Here is a 21,131-nt window from a genome sequence, read left to right on the forward strand (position 1 = left end):
ACACACAATAGGGATTGATAACATTTTCTTTTGTAATTATCCTGTGTCTGATGGGTCTCTTCCAGAAAAGAAAAGAAAAATAATCTGCCCGGCAGATGTACAGTATATTGTGTTCCTATTGTGTGCCTCGTTCAAGATGAATAGAGAGAGGATGACTTCTCGTAAATGCAGCGGAAAAAGAAAAACAATACCAATAACCCCAAAGCGTGTATCAGAATAAAAGATTTAATCAGAATTTCCAATGGAATATCAAATACAAAAGTCTCAGAGCAAACATCTCAACAACAGTTTGTTTTCTTATAAATTAGGCCTTCGGAAATACACATTTGTTTTGTAAGTACCATTTGTAGAGTTGAGTGTGAAATAAATGAAATAAAATCACAGGCTTACGAGTAGTTAATGTTCTTTTCAGGTCGGTAAATATGCGAGCATCACTTAGGTGACATAAATAACAGCACATTTACAGCGTGTAGTGGACTATGTTTTACATTTATGGTACCTTTTTTCACCAGTACCAGGTATCCCATTGTTGCCACAGCTTTAAGATATATATAAAAAAATAATGACAGTCCAGAACGGGAGCTTCCACTGAAATGACGAAATAGCTACCGAAAAATAGGAAAAAGCATACACCGTATAAACATTTAATTCATCCATATGTGAACCAAACGATGCCATTTTGATTCTGTAAGATCATCACAAACATCTATTGGGATAGAGCCATTGTGCGTAATTCAAAACCTTTTTCTTCTTTCCTTGCTGTGGTTTGGTTTGTTGTTCCTTTGCCTATCTAAGGCTAAGACTTGTTACGATTTAGCCACATTTAACTTTGGTATGCACTGGGTTCCTCAAACAGAAAAGGAGCTATATGTTCCAGTTTTACACAAATAAGTAGTGTGCTTTAGTCTGGTTTGTGCTTTTCTTGCTCTTCTTCTGTAGCTGCATTAACACACAAACAAGCACTTATTGAAAAATCTCAAGGGATGAAGTTCTCTCAAACATGGTTAGCGTGGCTGTAAACCTAGCAGAAGGCAGTTCTCCGGTATGTGTTGGCATTGAGTTATCACAGAAATGTAGGAAAGACATATTTTGCACAGTAGAAGGTTTGGTGACACACAATGTGACAAATGATATCCCTTTCTGGGCTTGGTTCTTGGTCAAATAAGACTGGTACTGAGAGTTGAATAGTTAAAGAGCTTTGGTGCATAGCTGTTCAGTCCCAGCCAAAATTGTGGCCAGTCATTTGGTAGAACTTGAGATTGAAAGGTTTGTAGAAGTCTCTTAGCCTGAGCAGTACCTCAGAGGGTATCTGGGGATGGGGCCTGCCCTTCGACTTCCCCAGGCAGCGCGGCCTGCTGCTCCCCTCGGGCTTCTTTAGGCAGGGGAAACCTTTGGTCTGGTTGAAGTAGAAGTGCTTATCTGTGACCACGCGTTTGAGCCCCAGAAAGTCCTGAACGCGGCCCATCTCGCCCGCCGGGTCCGTGACGAGGCGTTCCCCGCTAACGAAGAGAAACCGTGAGAGTGGGAAGTACCGCAGCCAGTTCTCTAGATGCTTGGCGTAGATGCCGATGCGCACGGCGCTCCAAGTCGTGTCAATGAGGCCCGTGCTGGCGTTGCGGAAGGCCAGGTTCTGGAAGGATGGGAGCCCTGGAGATTTGGACAGAGTCTGTGTGTAATCAGAAACAGCCCGGGTCACAGGGTCTCGCACCACCACGATGAGCTTGGTGTGACGACTCATGGAGAAGACACGGCGAGGGGCTTCTTTGGTGATGAAGTAACTCGGGGTCTTCTCCATGGTGATCTGACCCTCCAGAGTCCGAGGCATCAGGTTCCTAAACGAAGAAAACAGAAACTGATATTAATACTCCAAATATTCCAGTATACCAAATGCCGACGTGCGCTTTATGTTAAAGAAATATAATCTAGAGTGTATCTTAGAAAGACTCATACATTCCCTTAATATTCTCAGTGCATTCCTCTGTTGATGCCTCAACTGACTCAATTTTACTTTGTAATTAGAGGGCTAAATCTGTGATTAGAGGGAGATAAACATGACATTAGCTGCTGGCATTGACGGAGTGACCAAACCGGGAGAGAGTTTTTGAGCGGCTACTGTAGGAAAACCGCAAGGCTATATTAACCTCAGAAAAGTAATTTCCTCTCGTCCGCTGCCTCCTCCTCTAAACAGTCTCATAACCGTTCCTCACAGTGTTCCTTGATGCTGAGAAAGTCTCCCGCTAGACTGAAATAACAGTCACATAGCTGTCATACCACTATTTGTACAGCAGCATTGGATTACTGCCCCGGCTGCTATATATTTTCCCCTTATTCTACTCTCACAATGAAAATAGTGTTGGGCCAGTTAATTGAAATAAGTCAGGAGGTCCATTTTTAGTCTTTTGGTACAGCCTAGGTACATCTCCACCGCTCCATCCCTTACATTAAGTATTGTGCCATTCTATATAAAACAAGTGCACAAATCTTGCATACAGTATTATCTTTGTGTTTTTGCCACCAGTATGATCAAAAAAAATATTGTATTCACTTAGTTCTTAGACCTTTTTGGTTTTTCACATTTTGGGACTGTGGCACCATGACACTAAGTCAGCATGCACAGCAACCAAACCCAGAAACCGCTAAATGGAATACAACTGTGATGATGAGATAAGCCCACTGCTGACATTTGATTAAAAAATGAAGTGTGAAGGGAAGGGAAGAAAACACAGTGAGATGACTCCTCGGAATAAGGCGATTTAGAAAGTCTGCAGCCTGTGTGACTGTCAAGCTAATCCTCGTCTTGCTGTAGGAACGTCAACACTGACCTCAAATACTGAACGTGTCACCTGTTACATTTCATAACCAACAGATCCTTCCCACTACCACCATCACCAAAAAAAAAAAAAAAAAAAAAAAGCTGTGGTCTTGGGTTTTGTTCATAGAATCTTCTTTTGGATATTTTGGGTGCAATAGCCTAATCAGTGATGCCCACAGAAAACACACGGCGGACGTATCCTATGACATGGAATACCATGTGTTCTGGCCCAAGCCTGGTTATTGCTTTTGGCCCTCTGCTTGTTATTATCATCAGTGCTCGAGGTATTCTAGGCACACTTTGCCCTCTTCTTCTTGATCTTTACCCCTACTTAGATGACTCAGAGACGGAGAGGATGTAGCGTAGTGCCTCAAGAAGTTCAACAAACCAACCCTGACCGAAGCCTGCCTTTGAGAGCCCTCGTAACGTGCCAGGGCAGATCGTGCATAAATCGGGGGAAATGGGAGGGGAAGGAAAACCTATTTGTCTCGTGTCGTTTACCTCATTCAAATGCTACCGTAACGCTAAAATGGAATCTAATGACCTCCGTAGTGAAAAATATTCTGCCAATTTTCCTGCCCTGTAAAAACACAACACAAAATACCGCTCCTCTGGTTGAGAGGAGATTCAAATCACAGGCCCAGTCTGCATGGCAGAAATCTCAGCGGCGTTGCCACTGTGAGAGATCCCTCAGCTAATTTCCATGCTTCCCCTTCCCCTGCTCAGCAGGCATGTGGAGCTGGTTGGGTCGGCGTCTTCGTGGTTGGTCTCTAAGTGAAGGGCTTATGGGGCTCTGGTGTGTGGCGATGGAGCCGACTCCATTCCTCTCTCTCTGTCTCTTTGATCCAACACACACACTCGGCTCCAAGTCCGGCATGTCCCCTGGCATGAAGCTATGAGGGTAACACCAAATACACAACTTATGGTATTCATAAGAAGTCTCCGAATCGCTTTACAGAGCAAAACGGAGCTGCGCGAAAGCGGAGAATAGTTAAGAAAAACATTTGTTTTTTTTTCTCCCCTCGATATATTGCGATGAACGAAAGCCAGAGCGTAAACTACAAAATCTGTTGCCAGGTTTCTGAGCCTCGGGGTCACGGGCTCAAATTTTGGTCACCAGATGATGTGAGTGGTAGTGGAGCTTTTATGGATCTGGGTCCCAGAAAAAAAAAAAGAAGCTAAATGTCTCGTTTGGAACCGAGGAAAGTTTAATAACTCTGCCCCTGAGAGGAAATTCCACCCTTGGATATATGTCATCCATCTGTGAGGTATTTTGTGGTTGTGTTGTTTTGGGCTTCCACTTTTCTTGACAACCTGCCTTGTCCACAGTACCTGTGCTTCCTACATTTCCCAGAGTGGCTCTGAAAAATCCGGAGGAGAACATGCGTGAGCAATTAAGTATTTCCAGTGGAGAGAAAAAAGCCGAGTTGCATCCTTTAATTAACATATTTTTGGTTGCGATGCAGTTAGGCCGCTTAATATTACTATTACAGGAGTTGACTTCTCGTGCCATTAATTTCTTTCCTGACAGCTGGAACATGGAAACCCCTAAATGAGCATAATCTGCGTTTCATATCTGAAAGGATACAAAGAAAGAAACGTCAAAACGTTGCAGCAAGGTGTAGCAGACAGACCTTCGCTCGCTGACAGGCAGCTGATGTGCCAGCGTGTTCGGGTTGTTTGGCGTTTCGTGAGAGCGTCCATAGCACTGAAAGGATGTTTAATTTCATGCAGTTAGACTAATGGAAGCCATGGCGTCCCATTGTAGGCTTAGAAGGGCTTCCATTGACATCTTGTTTACATTTTGGACCACTAGTCTGTAATCCCAGAACAGACCGACTACAACAAAAAGCCCAGGAGGAGGCCACACAGCGGTGATCAGGGTGGTGGGGGGGGGACAAAGGGGAGCTCGGAGTGGAGGGGTTACAGCGGGGGAAACAGAAGAGCAAGGAGAGGAGTGAAAACCACAGCAGCTCAACAAGGCACCAAATTCACCCATTAAACTTGAGTCACCGTTCAGAAGCGCCTAATCTACCTTAGCTCTCATAAAGATAAAAAAAAAACATTTGTTCTTTGAGTCTGATAGCACTTTTGTTTGAGTTACGCTGCCAAAGAGTTTAGAGAAACCTAGCGACCCGATGTTTGTTTTCATCACACCTTTATTAGCATCTGGAGGAGGAATGTGGTTGCTTTTGAAAGTACGCAGATGTGCGTTTATCTGTGCACACAAATGCGTCCAGGCCCTCTCTCTCTCTCTCACTCTCTCTCCCTTGTAGATACGCACACACATACGCACCAAAAAGCCGACTCGCATCGAGCTGCAGCCTGTGTGGGTGGGCTGAGGTTTATTAGGGCCTGTTTAAGGGACTGCAGCCTCATAGGCTACTGTTTATCACTAGAAAATGAGTACACATGAGCGAGCGGAGTGCGCTGACCTCAAAAGGCAGGAGAAGAGCTTCTTAATGTGAGGGTGGTAGACAGACACATTACGGGGGCTCGCATTTTTCCACCCCTGCTCTACGAGCCCAGTTGGGGCAAAACTGAGTTAATACCTGAATCTTAATCTGACATTTTTACAACACAAAATGTGATTATTCTGCATGAAATGTGTATTTTCCATGAGAGCACTGTGCAGAATTTGCGAAATGGAGCTAGACGCGAAGCCAAGCCGCAATGCCATTCTGTCCTGGTGAAATCTGGTTTCGCTGTCTCTCAGAGACAGCCACTGTATATCAAGTTTAGGATGCCTAGTGGTGACACGGCAACAGCTCCAGCAAACTGTAAATGTGTTTAGTAGCTCTACCTACCACGAGCTGCCACGTGTAAATCAGAACGTATGAACTTTAACGACCTGACTTGTTCAGTATTGTTAAATCAAACGGTGAAAAGAAACCCAGCGCTCGCAGTGCGTAGCCTAGCTTAGCGGAACAGCACTTGAGCTTCCTTCAAGTGGAACTCGTGTGCTTATGATTATGACATGAGGGTAAAAAAATAGTTGACGTGGCAACGTCAGCCGTTGTCAGAATATCAGCGCGTCCAGAAGCCGCAGGGACTCGCAATTTAGAAAGCTAACGAGTGCGTGTCTTAATTAAGACCTAGGGAATAGCACCTTTCTCAGGCACTCAGGCATATTATGAGATACAAAGAAGGGTTCAGCAAACATGTCACAACTCGTCAACTCGGTTTTCAGGACACGGCGATACCTGGAGAGGGGCATGTACGTATGGACTGAGCCAATACGAAGGCAGCATCTGGCCGTCTGGTTACAATCAAGTTGCCACTATGAGGTCTGTGTGTTTTGGCGTTTCACAGGTTTTTTTTTCACGTTCAATTCAGTTTACCTAACTTTTTTGTTAACTTCCCAGTTAAAACCTGCTTCCTAACTTTGTCAAGGCTCAAAAATACACTCACTTGCAGAGTAAATCCTTACGCCACTTCTGTATGTTCTTCAAATTCAGAAACGTATACTATTAAGAGCAAATGATCTCAACTGTTTAATAGAAACCAGCTCAAAAAGAGACAGTTTCTTTTCCCTTCTTTTGTTTTTCTTGCAGCTTGAAAACCATTTCCTCAAATCAGCTTCGGCGTGTCTGTGTTTTGCGGCTCTCTATCTGGAGCTGTTTAACCTTTTACTGTAGAAATGACACCTGCAGGCACTATAAACACCTATTAGCACTTTTCCAGTGGGAAGCACATCCAGCAGCTCTTTTCATTTCTGCCTGCGCACAGCCCGCCTTACTCTCTCCGCCGTCTCCTCTGACACACGCGTAAACACAACGCGCACATGTGCATAAAGTAACTATCCGAAAATGCCCTCCACAGGATGGACTCCCACATCTGGGAGCAATGAAGTTCTTAGTTTGTGCAGGCGCTTGCGTGTATGTGTGTGTGTGTGCGTGTGTGTGCGGCGGAGATGAGGGAAGTGTTTCTTGGGTTAGGAAGTTTCCCTCTGGTCCCGGGATTCGGGGCTCTTAAAGCTGTGATCCGTACCGGCTCTGCTGGGCCTGAGGCCAGACCCACGGACCCTCTTAATCCCCACCAGCCGGCACCGCACGGAAATGGACTCTTCCACCCTTAAGGTCAGCGGCACATGGTTGTGATTCAGGGAGTGAGACCACCGGGGATCACGGGGATCATGTAAATGCAACATGTCATCGTGGGCAGATTTCTCTCCCCTACATGTTTCGCTTCCTCTCCCGATCCCACCATTTCTCTTTGGCTCACCTCCTCTTCTCCCTTCTCCACTTTCCTGACTGACTCCTGATCTTTTCTCTTACGACTTCAAAGCCTCCACTTGGCCCTCGCCGTATGCTTCAAAGTGAAAATGTTATGAGCGTATTTGACACGTGTGGAGGAATTTTAAAACACACTGACATCCTCGAGCCACAGCGTATGAAGACAGATACAGTTTGCCTGTGTGGGTTCAAAGGCCGGCAAAAGCTGCTGCGTGGAGGGAGAGGTTTGTCATTACTGCTGGCAAATACAGGGCCGAGGAGTTTCTGTGGGCTGATTAGAAGTCAACGGGACTCTCAATAAAAGAGGAGGTAAAGCAGGGCTTCTCTTTGTGTTGGCTGGAGACGGACCACTGCATTAGTTAGATAATGACTTTGTCCATTTTTTTGGCATTTTATTAATGTTTAATATCCCATGTAGAAATACTGAACACTTGTTCCTTCTCTCTGCAGGTATTGACATTTCTGGTTGTCCCGCTGCCAACATTACGTTAAATGCTTAATCAATTTTGAGCAATTGCTTCTGAGTTTTTGTGTGGAGGTTTCAGAGACTTCCTGTAAAGAGGAAGAAAAAAAAGTATATGTCTGGCAGTTTTAGGAAGAAGTTAACGTCTAAATTGTTTCAGCAGTGTTTGCGTAATTAAAGTTTTTGAAAGACTGCCTCAGAGATGTAATTTAATACTTTTTCATAATCAAAGAATACGCAATAATAATGTAGTTTTGTTAGTGCTGGCTGGACGCAATAATTATTCCTACTAGTATAAGTAATTAATGGTACCTGGAACCACATACCCTGCGAGAAACTGATGGAGCAATTAAAACTGACACTTGCACATTAGGAGACAATAGGCTCCCAGGCTGCTCCCTGCATGAGGAAAAAAAAGGGGCCCTCTGTATAACTTTCTAAGCCTTTTTGATCGACTTGGATTGTGGGTTTTTAATACCTCACAAGACCTGCAAATGCCCTGCCCTACAGCAAACGTTGGCACAAGCCTCTTACACTGTATCTGCATGACATAAATCTATAGCGCTCGGAGCTCATGTTACTGTATTTTGCTTCAGCGTGTGTGTGGCGGACTATTACACACTCCGAAGGCTGCTGCCTGGCTGACGCACCGGGGTGGTGACGATTATTTTCACCGCGGAGGTTTGCATCACTGGGGTAGGTCGGTAGGAAAAGAGCTGAAGAATGCGTCTAGCTGAAGGGAAAAATAGAGGCGTAACACTTAATAGACACATCCCAAGGCCTGAGAGCGGCGGGCGAGTGAGAAGTGGTCAGTCAGAGTTTCCCCTGAGAAACCAGGGGCGGCCCTAATGACAGAGGAAGAGTGTAGTGTTAGCTTGAAAACAGACTAGTATGTTTTGTGCTGAACTACAGCCAGATGCCATTTAGATTAATAGAAATAACTTTTGGAAACATTTTGGAAAATATGCCTCTTCGTTCATATGTTAGCTTAGCATAAAGACTGGAAATAGATTGAAGCAAAAAGGAAGCAAAATTAGCATAATTAGCATATTAGCAGTGTTTGTGTAATTAAAGGTTTTTGAAAGACTGCCTCAGAGGCTGTAATTCAATACTCTTTCATAATCAAAGAATACACAACTCATTAACTAACATGTACTGTAAATGGAGTGATCCAACCTTTCCTGTCACACCACATAGCTCTCTGACGGTCTAATAAGCAAGAGAAAGCTGGTCGCGAGCACCAAAGATACCGTTAGCATCCCTCTATGCTAGCAACAAAGAGCTGTTTGGTACTGAGCTGCAGACTTATGTAATTAGTTTAGTAGAAATATTTTGACATTTTGGAGAATATAACAATTCACTCTGAGTAGCAACAGTTAGCGGGCAGTTAGCTTAGCATAAACACTGTAAATAGGTTGCAACAGCTACCTTGAGGAAGCAAAATTAGCATATGAGCAGTTTAAAAGCTCACCAATTAACATGTATAGCATTAGCTGACTAATTAACATGCATATCCAGTGCTTTAAGTAGGCTGGTATGCTCCAGTACACAGTACCATCAATTCCAAATTATACCCTCCGGCATACTGGGACTTTTCTGTTATTCCACAAGTTCCCACAAGCAGTCTGCACCCTCTCCTTTTGATTATAATGGCTTTTGAACTGCATTACCCAGGGTGCACTAAGTCGTGCCGGCCTCTTTCTGGTCTCACTGGCATTTATGCGACACACATATTTGTTCTTGTGCAAGTGTATCGTTACACGTCAACTCATGACTAACAAATTGGAATAAACAGGAAGAAACAGAATAATACAAACAAATTAGTAATACTGGCCTGGCACAAAAAGGGGGTCGAGAGGAGCGGATATGGATGATTACATAGCACTCTGACTGTTTAATACCGAGCGAAAGAATGCTGGTCAACAGCAATGAGCTAATGATAGCGCCTGTGCTAGCAAGTCTTTTCACCTTGTTTATCACTTGAAGCACAAGACAGGCTAGTCTCCTTTGTTACACATATATATATATTACAGGTAACAAAGAAGCAAAGCATCATGTTCACCAACAAGCTAACAAATAAAAGGAAAGACATAAATCACCGGAGGAAAAAGAAAGAGAGGACGAACAACAGGAAGAAAGGATGTTGTGATTATATCTGTCTGATAGCACAACCGGTTGTAATGGCAGATCCCAGAAATAAGGTCTCTCATGTGTGTCTGAATGTATTTGTCCTGTATGTGCTCATATGAGTGAGTGGAAGTGTGTGCGTGTGTCGCTTCCACTGATTGCTCCCACCCCTCCTCACTTATCAAATGGGAAAATCTGCAGTTGTGTTCCTGCTGGGCCCACAGTGGCCTACTTGTGTGGCTTTATCTGCGGGCAGCCCTGGGGCCTCAGGGGTCCCACCCTGCCTTCATCCGATCTCCTGGACACAGGATGGAGGGAGGGATGGACGGATAGAATGGGTGGTGAGACGGGACAGACTGCAGACGGACACTTCCTGCATCCTAACCCCAGTGATGTCATGATGTCCGTGGTTACATATTTAGGCTAGTAGTAAGGTGGCGTGATCATTCATTCATCCCAAATATGAATATTTCCACTTTTTCTTGATTTCTATTAAATCAAACTGAATGTATTTGGCAATAGACCGGCTTGATTTCTGTAAAGGTGTAGAGGCTTTTTTTTATTGGAAAATTGTGTTTGCAATTAAAAATATATTATTTGAGAACAAATAATGTCATATTAGAGCACCCATTCATATTCATGCGTTTTTAAACTAATTTGAATATATTTAAATACGTACATGTCAGTATTATAAAATAAAAGTAATAATGATCCAATTATATTAAGATTGCCTACTATATTATATACAAATCACCAATAGATAGATAGATAGATAGATAGATAGATAGATAGACAGATTTTAACCTGCAGTTACGCTGCCCTTTATTACAGTCGGTCCGGTTAAAGTTTAAACGTGTGACAACATGGACATGCTGTAATGTTTACCCTCCTCTTTGACTTTGCTCAGCCGACAGAGAACACAAACACGGTTCCACTAATTAAACAGCTCTGAGCGACTACAGACACATGTGGAACAAACACACCTCAGCAGCACTGTAATTGACTCAATATGGACTCCTGCTCGCCTGGCAACTCCCAGGACCCCGGCCAATAAGAACTCCCAATACCGTCCCATCTCCAAACGAACACATTAAACCTACATCCTTGTGGTTTCTCAGCTCATTGTTAGCACTGTCTCAAGGATAAAAACGGAAATCGGTGCTGGCAGAGGTCCGGGATTTACCACTGGAAACAGTCCGTTCAGCGGCCCGCTATTAGTGCCATCTATCAAGCTCTTCAGGGTGGACTTTAACACACACACACACACACACACACACATCAAACATACAGGACGGAGTAGAGTTTGGATGAACATGAAGCGAGAGCTGGTGTTGGTTTCCAGATTTCCGCCCATCAACGTGTCTTGTTTGATGTTTTCCCTGTCTTCAGGTTGCGTTCTCTGTGCCAGACTTTCAGTCATAATTAACCTAATTTCCTGTCAAAAGCAGCACAGACATCGGCGGCAATCGACCGGTTATTTAAGTTGAAGTCAAACCGATGGGAGTTTTCCACAAAGGTTTTATAGCAGACAAAGGAAGGTGTGTTTTTTCTGCTGCGGGCTCTCATGACCCCCCCCACCCCCCACCACCACCAGCCCCCTACCCCCACCCCAACCCTATCAGGCTGTCAGACATTAAACAGAGATGGACACTAGTGAGAAGTCAACGGCCACACACAAACAGCCTTTAATTACCTGCCTCTCCAGACTCACCAGTGATGGGAAACTGGGTGTGGATGGTTGGATCTGGCTCAACAAAACCAAATAGCAGAAGCTATGAGTGAGCGGGGGGAGAGATACTATAGGAAGAGTCAAGAGGGGAGTAAAAAAGACACTTAAATTCCTGTCTGTAGAAATGTATATGTGATAGGAGTTAATGTCAATGTCTGTCAGTTACACATTTCCCCATTGATATGCTGTATATATATATTTTTTCCAGTTTAATCTTTTAAACAGCAGGTAAACCCTCGTAAAAAAAGGAGAGTTTGCACCTAAAAGACTTGAACTTAATTTGTAGGAAACCCACTTTATTTGTCAGCCTGCTGCTTTCAAGTAGTAACACGTTTGCACCAACTGTTGACTGGGAATTTTCTCCCTGGGAATGATTACAGAAGCCGAAATAAGTTCAATGCTTATATCCAGCTTTACATCCGTTTGCACTCCTTCATCCCATTTCTTATTTTTCCAAATCCTCTGTCCTCCTAAGCGTTTACCAGCTACTTTCACATGTTTTCAGTTATGATATGTAACAGAAGCATTTTATTGCATTTTGAATCTTATATTAAGATTACAACATCTGGCTTTGCTACAATTAAGAAATTTCATTTTGTTACCAGGTGGTAGAAGAACTAATAGGGATCACTATTTCATTTTTGTTTTAAATCCAAAAAAAACAAAACAAAAAAAAAAGAAACCTATCTCCATTCGCCCAATTGGCTTCTTCAGTTCAGGGAACATCTCTGCCCTGGTTCCATTTTATTTATTTTTTTTTTGATACACCTGGATGACCGAGAACCTTTATTGATTTTAAAGGTTTTACACTCAGTATTAAAACCTCTTCCATAGTAATAAATGTATTCATACTTTTCCATGAGGGTTTTGGAGTAAAAAGCACAAAGTATAAAAAGTACAAGACCGTGCTTTCCGCCACGGCCGCGCTCAGTCGAATGTTTTTTACCGTGAATCAGTTATTGTGTCATCAATTTCATTTCTTCTTTTACACCTCTGTCATTTTCCCGTGTTATGACTCAGCCGTGTGGCCCAGTCACACGTGAAATATGATATATGGGCCCGGGCTGCACACTTTTTCATTGTTTCCCCCTCGCGTTCCCCTATTTACTGCAGACACGCTCATCAAAAGCATGAGGCTAATGAGACGAATCAAAGAAGAGGAAGAAAGCGAGGGGCTGGGTGGATGTAAAGGGAAATGATGTGCGGGAAAAGAAGCTGGAAGAAGCGAAGCCTTATTACGCTGTCCAACATTAAACATGGCAGCTCATCCGTCACCCTGATCTTCCGCAGCCTCGCCATGTGTTCTGTCTTTTTTTTTCTTTCTTTCTTTTCACTCAGGACAGGCAGAAGGAAACTGACAGTGGGCCATTAGAATTTTTTTTTTTTTTTTTTTTTTTACTTAAAACACACATTCTGAGTCTGACAGTGTGAGATTACAACCCTAAATAGTGGAGTGGAGTTTTAAATCAGCAGTGGTGATGACAGACTTCTCTTTCTGTAACTGTGATTGAAATGTGGGGAGTTTTGTACTTTCCTCTCATTGTTCATCTCTCATCGACTAGTTCTGTGTTTTTTCTGAACTGGATTAGACGGGGCATGTTGGGAAGGGAAAGATCTAATGACGAGCAGTCAGAAATCGTGCCTCTTTCACAACAGCTGGTCATATCTGATTAAACCCTAATAGCTTTTTCCAGCTTGATTTACATGTTACATTCATTCTAATTAAAATCCCTTTACGTGTAAATGGCACAGTCGTGTTGCGTGTACGGGCTCTGACAGACATGCTGGATGGCGTTGCTCCTGTTTATATAACCCTCTGTTCTTTTCACTTCTAACTCGGATCCAGCTTCAGATACTCGCAAAGCACTGAACCCTGTCTACTGCACAAAGCCCTCTTTCTTCAATACATTTCTTATTTTTTTTTTTTTTCCCCAAATTCTTCCCCGAAAACCTACCAATTCTCTTAAACTCGTTGTCAGTCTGAGAAACACTCTCGGCAACATGGAGCTTCCAAGAATGCGAGCAGAGAGGAATCTGACCAGAGAGTCCCTTGTGTTCGGCAGACAAGTCTGACCAGGAAATAAAACCTGGACATTCTTGTCTAGGTAGCGCGTCCAGAGCTCGTCAGAATTGTACACTTCCTCCTCGAGACAACGAGGAAAGAGAAATGAGTGTCGATAAGAAAAGGGCGCTGACTCCGAGGAGGAGAGAGAGGCTCTAACAGGAGCCAGAACGAGTCCAGCGACTTGACATTACACACTTTGAGTGACCTGAACAAGCCAATAAATCCACTCCTGCAACACTCAGACTGCAGGGTATAAATGTCAGCTGGGAACGGGAGGAACAGCCTCTTGTCAACAAGATTGAATATTCAGAAGTTAATTCGTTTCTGCCGCAACAGCGCGATAAAGGCAGGGAGAGGGGGATCAATAGGAAGGACCTATTTTAGGTGATCGATATGCGGGAATGACATTTATATCTGCGGGATGTTTATAGTGTCAAGAAAAGGTGGAGGGACGTCGGGAAGAGTGGGAGAGCGAATGGACTTCAGGTAGCATGAATGAATCCGAGCTCGCACATCCTCACACTCACACACTTGCACACCACGGCTGTCTGAAGCCTCATTCCCCACCACAAAACCGCAGAATCGTTTCCAGCGGATGGCTGAGCCAAGGCTTTTCCACATATAAGCATTTTTTTCTCAAACAATTTGCCAAATGCTTCCTTTAAGGATGTCCATGTGTTTTACTTGGTTACCAGCTGAATGCAGGGGCCAGGGCTCGCTCTGTCTCCCTCTCCCAGCATGGAGACAAAGACAGCACTTTGAAATGAGGAGCTCCGTCAGAGGATGAATGTTTTAGTGATACTTTCCAGGCCTGTTTCACATGGTTTTGTTGGCTTCACATGCAACGGTTCTGTTTCAAATTGATATATGCGAATCAGTGGGCACTTTGATTGTAATTACATGAAATTAATAATCATTTTTAGGAGAATAGATCACATTCTGATGCACGGAAGCGGGAAAGTAGACAGCACGGGAAGAAGAGGCGAAGAAGACCAGTGTGTCTATTCATCATTCATTCAGACCCTCGAAAAAAGAAAAGGACTTTTCACATAAACCATAAATCTCTGCAGCCACTTTAACTTATGACAACTGTCCACTAATGCTGCTCCTCCATTAGCATACTATTAGCTAGGCTATCTTTTTTTTAAACATTTGTTTATATAACAATCCATTCATGTATTTTTTAGCTATTTAACCAACTTTTAGCAAACAATTTTCCAATATTCTTTCATCAGTTTTTATAGCATTCATCTATTGTCATTAGCCGAGCGATTTTCAGTGTTTATCACTTAATTTTAGCTAACCAGCCGCTAGCTTTTTTTAGCTACTTGCTGACATTTATCTAATGTTTCAGTCTGATGTTGTGCAAATGCAAAAAACACATAAGTCATCTATTATTTTTACCTGACCGTTAAAAGTTTCTTTCAGCCATTTTGCTAACACTTAGCTATAACATTTGGTTTTTGATGTTGTTCATTTATCGTTCTCCTATGTTTCAATACTCAGCTAAGCCTCCATTGGGCTATTTTTTACTCATGTTCAAGCACTTATCTAAAATGTTTTGTTTAATATTTCTCCAATGAAAAAAAAAATGTTTTAAACATCTATCTTTTGCTAACCACGTAGATTTCTCTTCTGTAATCACCTCACTCTGATTCTGGTGGTACAGCTGATTCAACACATGGATATTACTTAAAAATTAATCACAATTTGTATTTTCTTTCCCCATATTTCCTGAGCTAATTCAGTGTGTCCATGTAGGCCTGCTCCCTGGTAACTGCAGAAGCACACACAGCCTTGGTTGGGAATCACTGAACTACAGGTCGCTTGTGTTGGCTTCAAACATTTATGTGTCTCGCGTAAAAAAGTCCCAACCACTCTTACGGCTTGTCCAAAAGCCAGCGGACTACATGGCCCCAGGGTACAATGATCTTCCCCCACACTGTTCCAAAAAACGTGGAGGTGTAGGAAGAGTAAAGCGCTCATCAAGGACCAGCACTACGGGGTGAGGGGGTGGTCGAACAGGGTGTTGACTAATGCTTCATAAGGCCTTGTTTAACTACAACCGGGGGCCTAATCCGTCTCAGCCCCTTTGCATGTCCCTGAGCTGTCCGTGTTAATGCCTGACCTGTCATTACACCGGTCCAATTCGCACAGTGTTGACACGAGCTGTCAGCAGATTAGGATGGAGCAAAAACACACATTTCATTATACCTTCAAAAGAGAAAAGAAGAGGAGGGTTGGGGGAAAAAAGTGGCGTTTTACGTCATGTCTGCATTAAAACAGTACAAGGTAATGTCAGTTTGCTATCAACAGAAAGCAGTAAAAGTCACATGTGAAGGTCGCTGGTCTTCTCACCCTTTATCTTGTTCAGCTTTGTCATCATTCGCAGTGGTGAAAATCCTGACATTTACATTTTTTTTTAAAAGCCAGCAGTGTTCATTTAGGGACCGGCACTGAACCAGTAGACTGGATCCAATGATGCCTTAACTTCTCAGCAATTCCAACATATGTCATCCAGTTAAAAATAGCACTCAACTCAACTCAACTCTGTTAAACCCGTCATTCTGCTAAATTCCTCAGTTTGTATCTCAGGAGAGGACATCCCAAGACATTGTATTGTACTCCTGTAGCATTCCTACAGATGAATATACTTTAACTTCACATGTGGTATATTCGTCCCATAAATATACATTTTCAGTTGATGAAAACTGTCTGTACTCCTGACGCAGTAACACTGAGGTCTCTCGGTTGGCCATTTAAACATCTATGATCCGTATTATATATTTTAGCCTCTAACATGAATCTAATGATGGAATCTAAAAAGAATATATCTGGTCAGTCTTATGCAGTTTCACTTTTACATGAAACATACCGCATACCTAGAACATGCTTCTCACTCCGGAAAGACAGTTTTTTGTCTAGGAAAGCTGGTCGCTATTTTACAGGCTTCACAACTGTCTCATTAAAACTCATGTCAAACTACGTCAGGGGTTTATGTTTAGTAATTATAGGTTCAGGTACAGCTTTTAGACTCAGACCTCAAGGACCGTTAGCTTAGTCATCAAGTACGCACGTGTCTCTTTGCATGCAACAGGAAAACCTCAGCCTCTTCCTCTTCCTCTTCCTCCAACCTATATATTAAAAGAAACCAAACGCGTCTGAAGTCACTTAGCACTGTTCCACCTCGGCCGTCCAGTCGTCACCCCACTCTATTGATTCTTCTCTCGGATTGCATTTTTCTGTCACACCTCCACGTCATCCTCTGTCATTTCTACATCTCTTCATCAAACTGTCATTTTCTCGGCAGATCCTCACTCTGCTTCTGCAAGTATTTCTCTTCCCTCCCTCCTTGGCTGCCTCTTTTCGCGTGAGGTGATTATACATGACGTTACCTTCTTTTCTTTTTTTAAGGTTAAAACTGCAATTTGTGTGGAGAGATACGGAGAATTTCTGTCAACACTGGCCACCTGAATGTAGGCTCAGCCACATCGCAAAAACCCATCCTCCCCCCTGTGTGACCAGGGACTGGTGGTGGCAAAGGCTCTCGGGGGAGCAACACGGACACTTAGGGAGGCAGCGTGTCAGCTCAATAAACAGCAATTTATTGGCAGGGGACTGAATACACTGCCATCCTTGGAAGCTATCAGGAGAGCGCCTTATTGGTGCTGAGAGATATTAATGAAGAGAGGAGAGGAGAGGAGAGGAGAGGAGAGGAGAGGAGAGGAGAGGAGAGGAGAGGAGAGGAGAGGAAAGGAAGGTCGGATCATACCAGAATTAGAGAGCATGTTAACCAAAAAAAATAAATAAATAAATAAATAAAAAATAAAAAAAAGACTTCATGTGCACTAATAAGAAGAACTAAGTCAGGAAATAGAAAACACAGTATGGGATATGTGGCTCTTAGAGACAACTTTTGTTTCGTATGTGGCCAGATTCTATTGGTCTGTTTATTAGTATGTTTTTATTGTATGTTATTATTAATAATTTCTAAAAGCACTATTCAGTCTGTAGGTCCACACAGAAAATGGGCTCTGGTTCATTTGATTCATTATCCTCCTAATCAGGCCTCCACCCCGTCAGACTGGTCAGACAAGCTGCACTAAACCTGATGACGGAGCAAATTTATAAGCGATGAAAAATAATCACACAGGCGGACGCAGAGGAGTTTAGGCCCTTTTGTTTTTCAGGGGCCAATTCCCCTGCGTGACCTGTTATGAATACAGTTATTATTAATTAGTATTAGGAATCTTGCAACACTATTTCTGTTTATTAATTCATATAAATCAATGCCTTCCACACGTCAGATATAACACAGGATCAATTTAGACTTCACTAAACTCTAACCCCTAAGTGGGAAGTGTATTTAAAATGACAGTCGCGGGTACAACTTCTACTCAGGGTCCCATGACCCCTGACTGCAAGTTTGACCCTCACCAGAGCATTATTAGTCTTGAAACTTAATTTCATGAATTCTTATATAAAAAATGTGAAAATCGACTTTACCTGTACCATTCCAGTCCCTTGTCGTAGAAGCGGTCAAAGAAGTGCGGCTCGGCGCCCACGGCTCTCACGTCCGGGTGGATGCGCAGGAACTCCAGCAGAGCCCGAGTGCCACCCTTCTTCACCCCGATGATGATGGCCTGAGGAAACTTTTTGCTGCCGAAATTATTAGCTATAGAGATGTTGTTGGATGGACCGCCGCTGTTCGACAAGTCCGACAGTTGTTCACGGACAAACGAGACCGGGGACGCGTCATACGCGCCGAGCTGCTCCGTTTCTCGTCCATCGTCTGAGATGATTTTGTTGTGAAGATGACTTTGTTGGTCATACACTGGCCTGGGTAGGGACTCGCAGTATCCGTTGAGGCAGTAGAAGAGGTAAGTGAAAAGAATGATCATGGTAAAGAAGACGGACAGCTTGGACTGCACCTTCAGGTGTCCAAAGTTGAACGCAGCTCTCCATTTACTACATCCCATGGGTCGCAATCCTGAGCACGGGGACACAACGCAGGAAACATGCCATATCAAGTGACTTCATACCACTGTCTTTAACAGTTACTCATATTAAGGGCACTTTTACAAAAACCGCGTTTGTGCCACAATAGCAAGTGGCGCAAAACTTGCCCACCGCGCGTCAAAACGCTCCACATGTTCCCCTTAACTCCTTTGCTTGTCGTTTGTCTCCTCGTAAACTCATCAAAGGTAACTTGTTGTTTTTTTTCTTTTTTCTATAACTTATGCAAAGTCCAAGCAAAGACTCTGGCTCAGAGATTTCTGTGGCGCAACGGTCCGCGCCTCCTGTGCGCTCCTCTCGCTCCCTGGCAGCGGCTCTATAGAAAACCCTCAGCACCCGTCTCGTCTCAAATCCACGCCCTGTTTATTAAACACACGCCCCCCTCCATCCTCAGCTCGTGCCACGCTAAAACAACAGCGAAAATAATTGACATTGCGCCCTCTCTCATGCTGAAGACGAGCCCGTGTCACATTATTTTGAAAGCAATTTTAGAGGAATATGATCGTTAGTTTAATTGCATTTAAATGCGCTGGAAGAGGAGAAAACGGCAGGGAAATGATGAAGAGGGGTTATTCATTTCTGGGTTGTAAAGTGAGGATGCAATTTCCCTTCATTTCCTCCTTAAATCACCACATCCACCCTTTAAATGCATATTTAGAAGCCTCACTGGACTGAGCTCCAGGTAGCCTCTTTTGGTCAGATCTTGTTGCTTCGTATACGATCCTGCCAGTGGCCACCTGCTGTCTGCTAGCCAGGCTGACCACACACCCCCACGGTGCCAGCCACGACACACACATTTAACCCCGTCGCTCTTAGGCAACTGGAACAAGACAGGTGTGATCCGCTTTCTCTATTCCCTTTCTACGTGTGTGTGTGTGCGCGCGCGCATATGTGAGCCCATTGTAAACTATGGGAAACATGCAGTAAACCAGACCACCATCAGTCTGTCCCTCAACTACTTTCTCTTCTGCAGCAAAGAAAAACGTAAATAGTTATGTTTTCAAATGCATGAAATTAGCCGCTGAAATGAGAGGAATTTACAGGTTGGTTCTTGAATCTGGCAGGGAAAGCTCAAGAAAGACACGACATATTTTCAGCATTTATATAAAAAGTCTCTATCCCTGTTTCTGCCTGTGAAGGTTCTCAGTCATCCAGGTCGTGGTCATGTCCAAAAGGTGCAATAAGGACATGTTTTGTGACTCATTCTAGTAGCTTCTTCAGCAGTACCCTGGAAATGTCACTTAACTTTCATTCTTTTTTTGGATTCCCCTTGTAATAACTACAACACTTGCAAAAATAGCCCTGTTTCACTTCTGCAAAAGTCCCCCGACATCATAGCTGACATCCGATGAGGCTTCAAAACTAAACACATTAAGTATAATGGAATTTGAATAAAATGCTGCAATTATGGCTTGGAAACTTCAGGATTAGAGTTTTGTTTTTGTCCAATCCACCAGCTAACTTACTTGAATTCTCTTCCAATAGTTTCAACTGGTCTTCATTCTGAGATGCAGCATTGTCAGGCCACATTATGACCTGCGGTGCCAGAGTGTCTCTGAAAAGATGGATTAGTTTTTATTAGTAGTCATTTCAAAGCGTCGTGATGTGTTTTCGGGCAGTGCAGCACAGCATACGTTCCTAAATTTAGCTCGAAATCAACAACAAAATTCAGTTCATGAAGTTAATACAAGTTTAGGTTCAGGGACTGTTTGGCTCAGTTATCAACGCTGCTGTTTCCTCTTTTCCATCGGGAGCCTTTGGGCACAGGGAGTGGCTCCCTGGGTTTCTCCATCTGAAGATCATCTCCAGGCTGCACATCCGCCCTCATCGATCCCATTCCCTGGAGTCCCTACTTTCCCTTGGATCCTGTCATTTAATACATTTTCCTACATCTCGTTGGTGATGCTGTTGTGTCTGCATAACACATGACAGTGAACTGTGTGTTCACTGAGTAACATTTGTTATATCAAGGGCAGTTTTCCCCCTAACCTTTTAAGAATCTGTGGACAGTATTTTGAATGCTCCAGATCATGTTTGACCTGTTCAGCCCTGGTTATTAAAGTGATCAAAAATGAAAGCGCAGGTGTGAACACACCCAGGATGCACTGGGGAGACATTGAAGTCATCCTATTTCTATAGTGTGCACGCACAACAAACAACACTGTTTGTAGTCCTGATACAGTGGTATTATGTACTCAAATAACCATGTCTGTCCAAGGTTTAATTGAAATTCGTCCGAGAGTAATGAAAAAAAAAAACATCTGTCTCAAATCTTTATTAAGACTTATCTTTTCCATATGACACCAGTAATTAACATCACAGAGGGAACCGTTTTCAGAAAAAAACAAGAAAAATCACTATTTTTAGCAAGCCCATTGCTAAAAATAGTGATTTTCCTTGTCTGGTGTAGTGGATGAGATGGAGTGTCCATGACGGAGAGCAGTTTGTCCAGTGTCCTCCTGTTCCTCACTGAGACGAGTGTCTGCCAACTCACTGCCAATAACATGTCCAGCCTTTCGGATCAATGTGTTGATCTTCCTGATGTCCTTTTTGCTGGCACTCTGGTACAAACCACAGCAAAGTGCAGGGCACTCGCAACAACAGACTGCTAGAAATAATCTCCAGCAACTTTCTGCACACATTGAAAGACGGAGTCTACTCAGGCCCTTCTTGTCCACAGCATC

At 43.4% G+C, this 21,131-nt stretch overlaps 1 protein-coding gene across 1 annotated transcript; it reads right to left on the minus strand.

Moving 5' to 3' along the window:
* Nucleotides 1–204: 204 nt before the first annotated feature.
* Nucleotides 205–18,794, minus strand: si:dkey-121b10.7 (heparan sulfate glucosamine 3-O-sulfotransferase 6). Its single transcript, XM_047610142.1, has 2 exons — nucleotides 17,938–18,794; nucleotides 205–1,832 (listed from the first exon to the last, which is right to left on the minus strand). The coding sequence occupies exons 1-2, from the start codon at nucleotides 18,408–18,410 to the stop codon at nucleotides 1,214–1,216; spliced, it is 1,092 nt and encodes a 363-aa protein (XP_047466098.1). The 5' UTR covers nucleotides 18,411–18,794; the 3' UTR covers nucleotides 205–1,213.
* Between the last annotated feature and the right edge of the window lie 2,337 nt (nucleotides 18,795–21,131).

The sequence above is a fragment of the Mugil cephalus genome, chromosome 16 (assembly GCF_022458985.1).
Source record: "Mugil cephalus isolate CIBA_MC_2020 chromosome 16, CIBA_Mcephalus_1.1, whole genome shotgun sequence".
Lineage (NCBI taxonomy): Eukaryota > Metazoa > Chordata > Actinopteri > Mugiliformes > Mugilidae > Mugil > Mugil cephalus.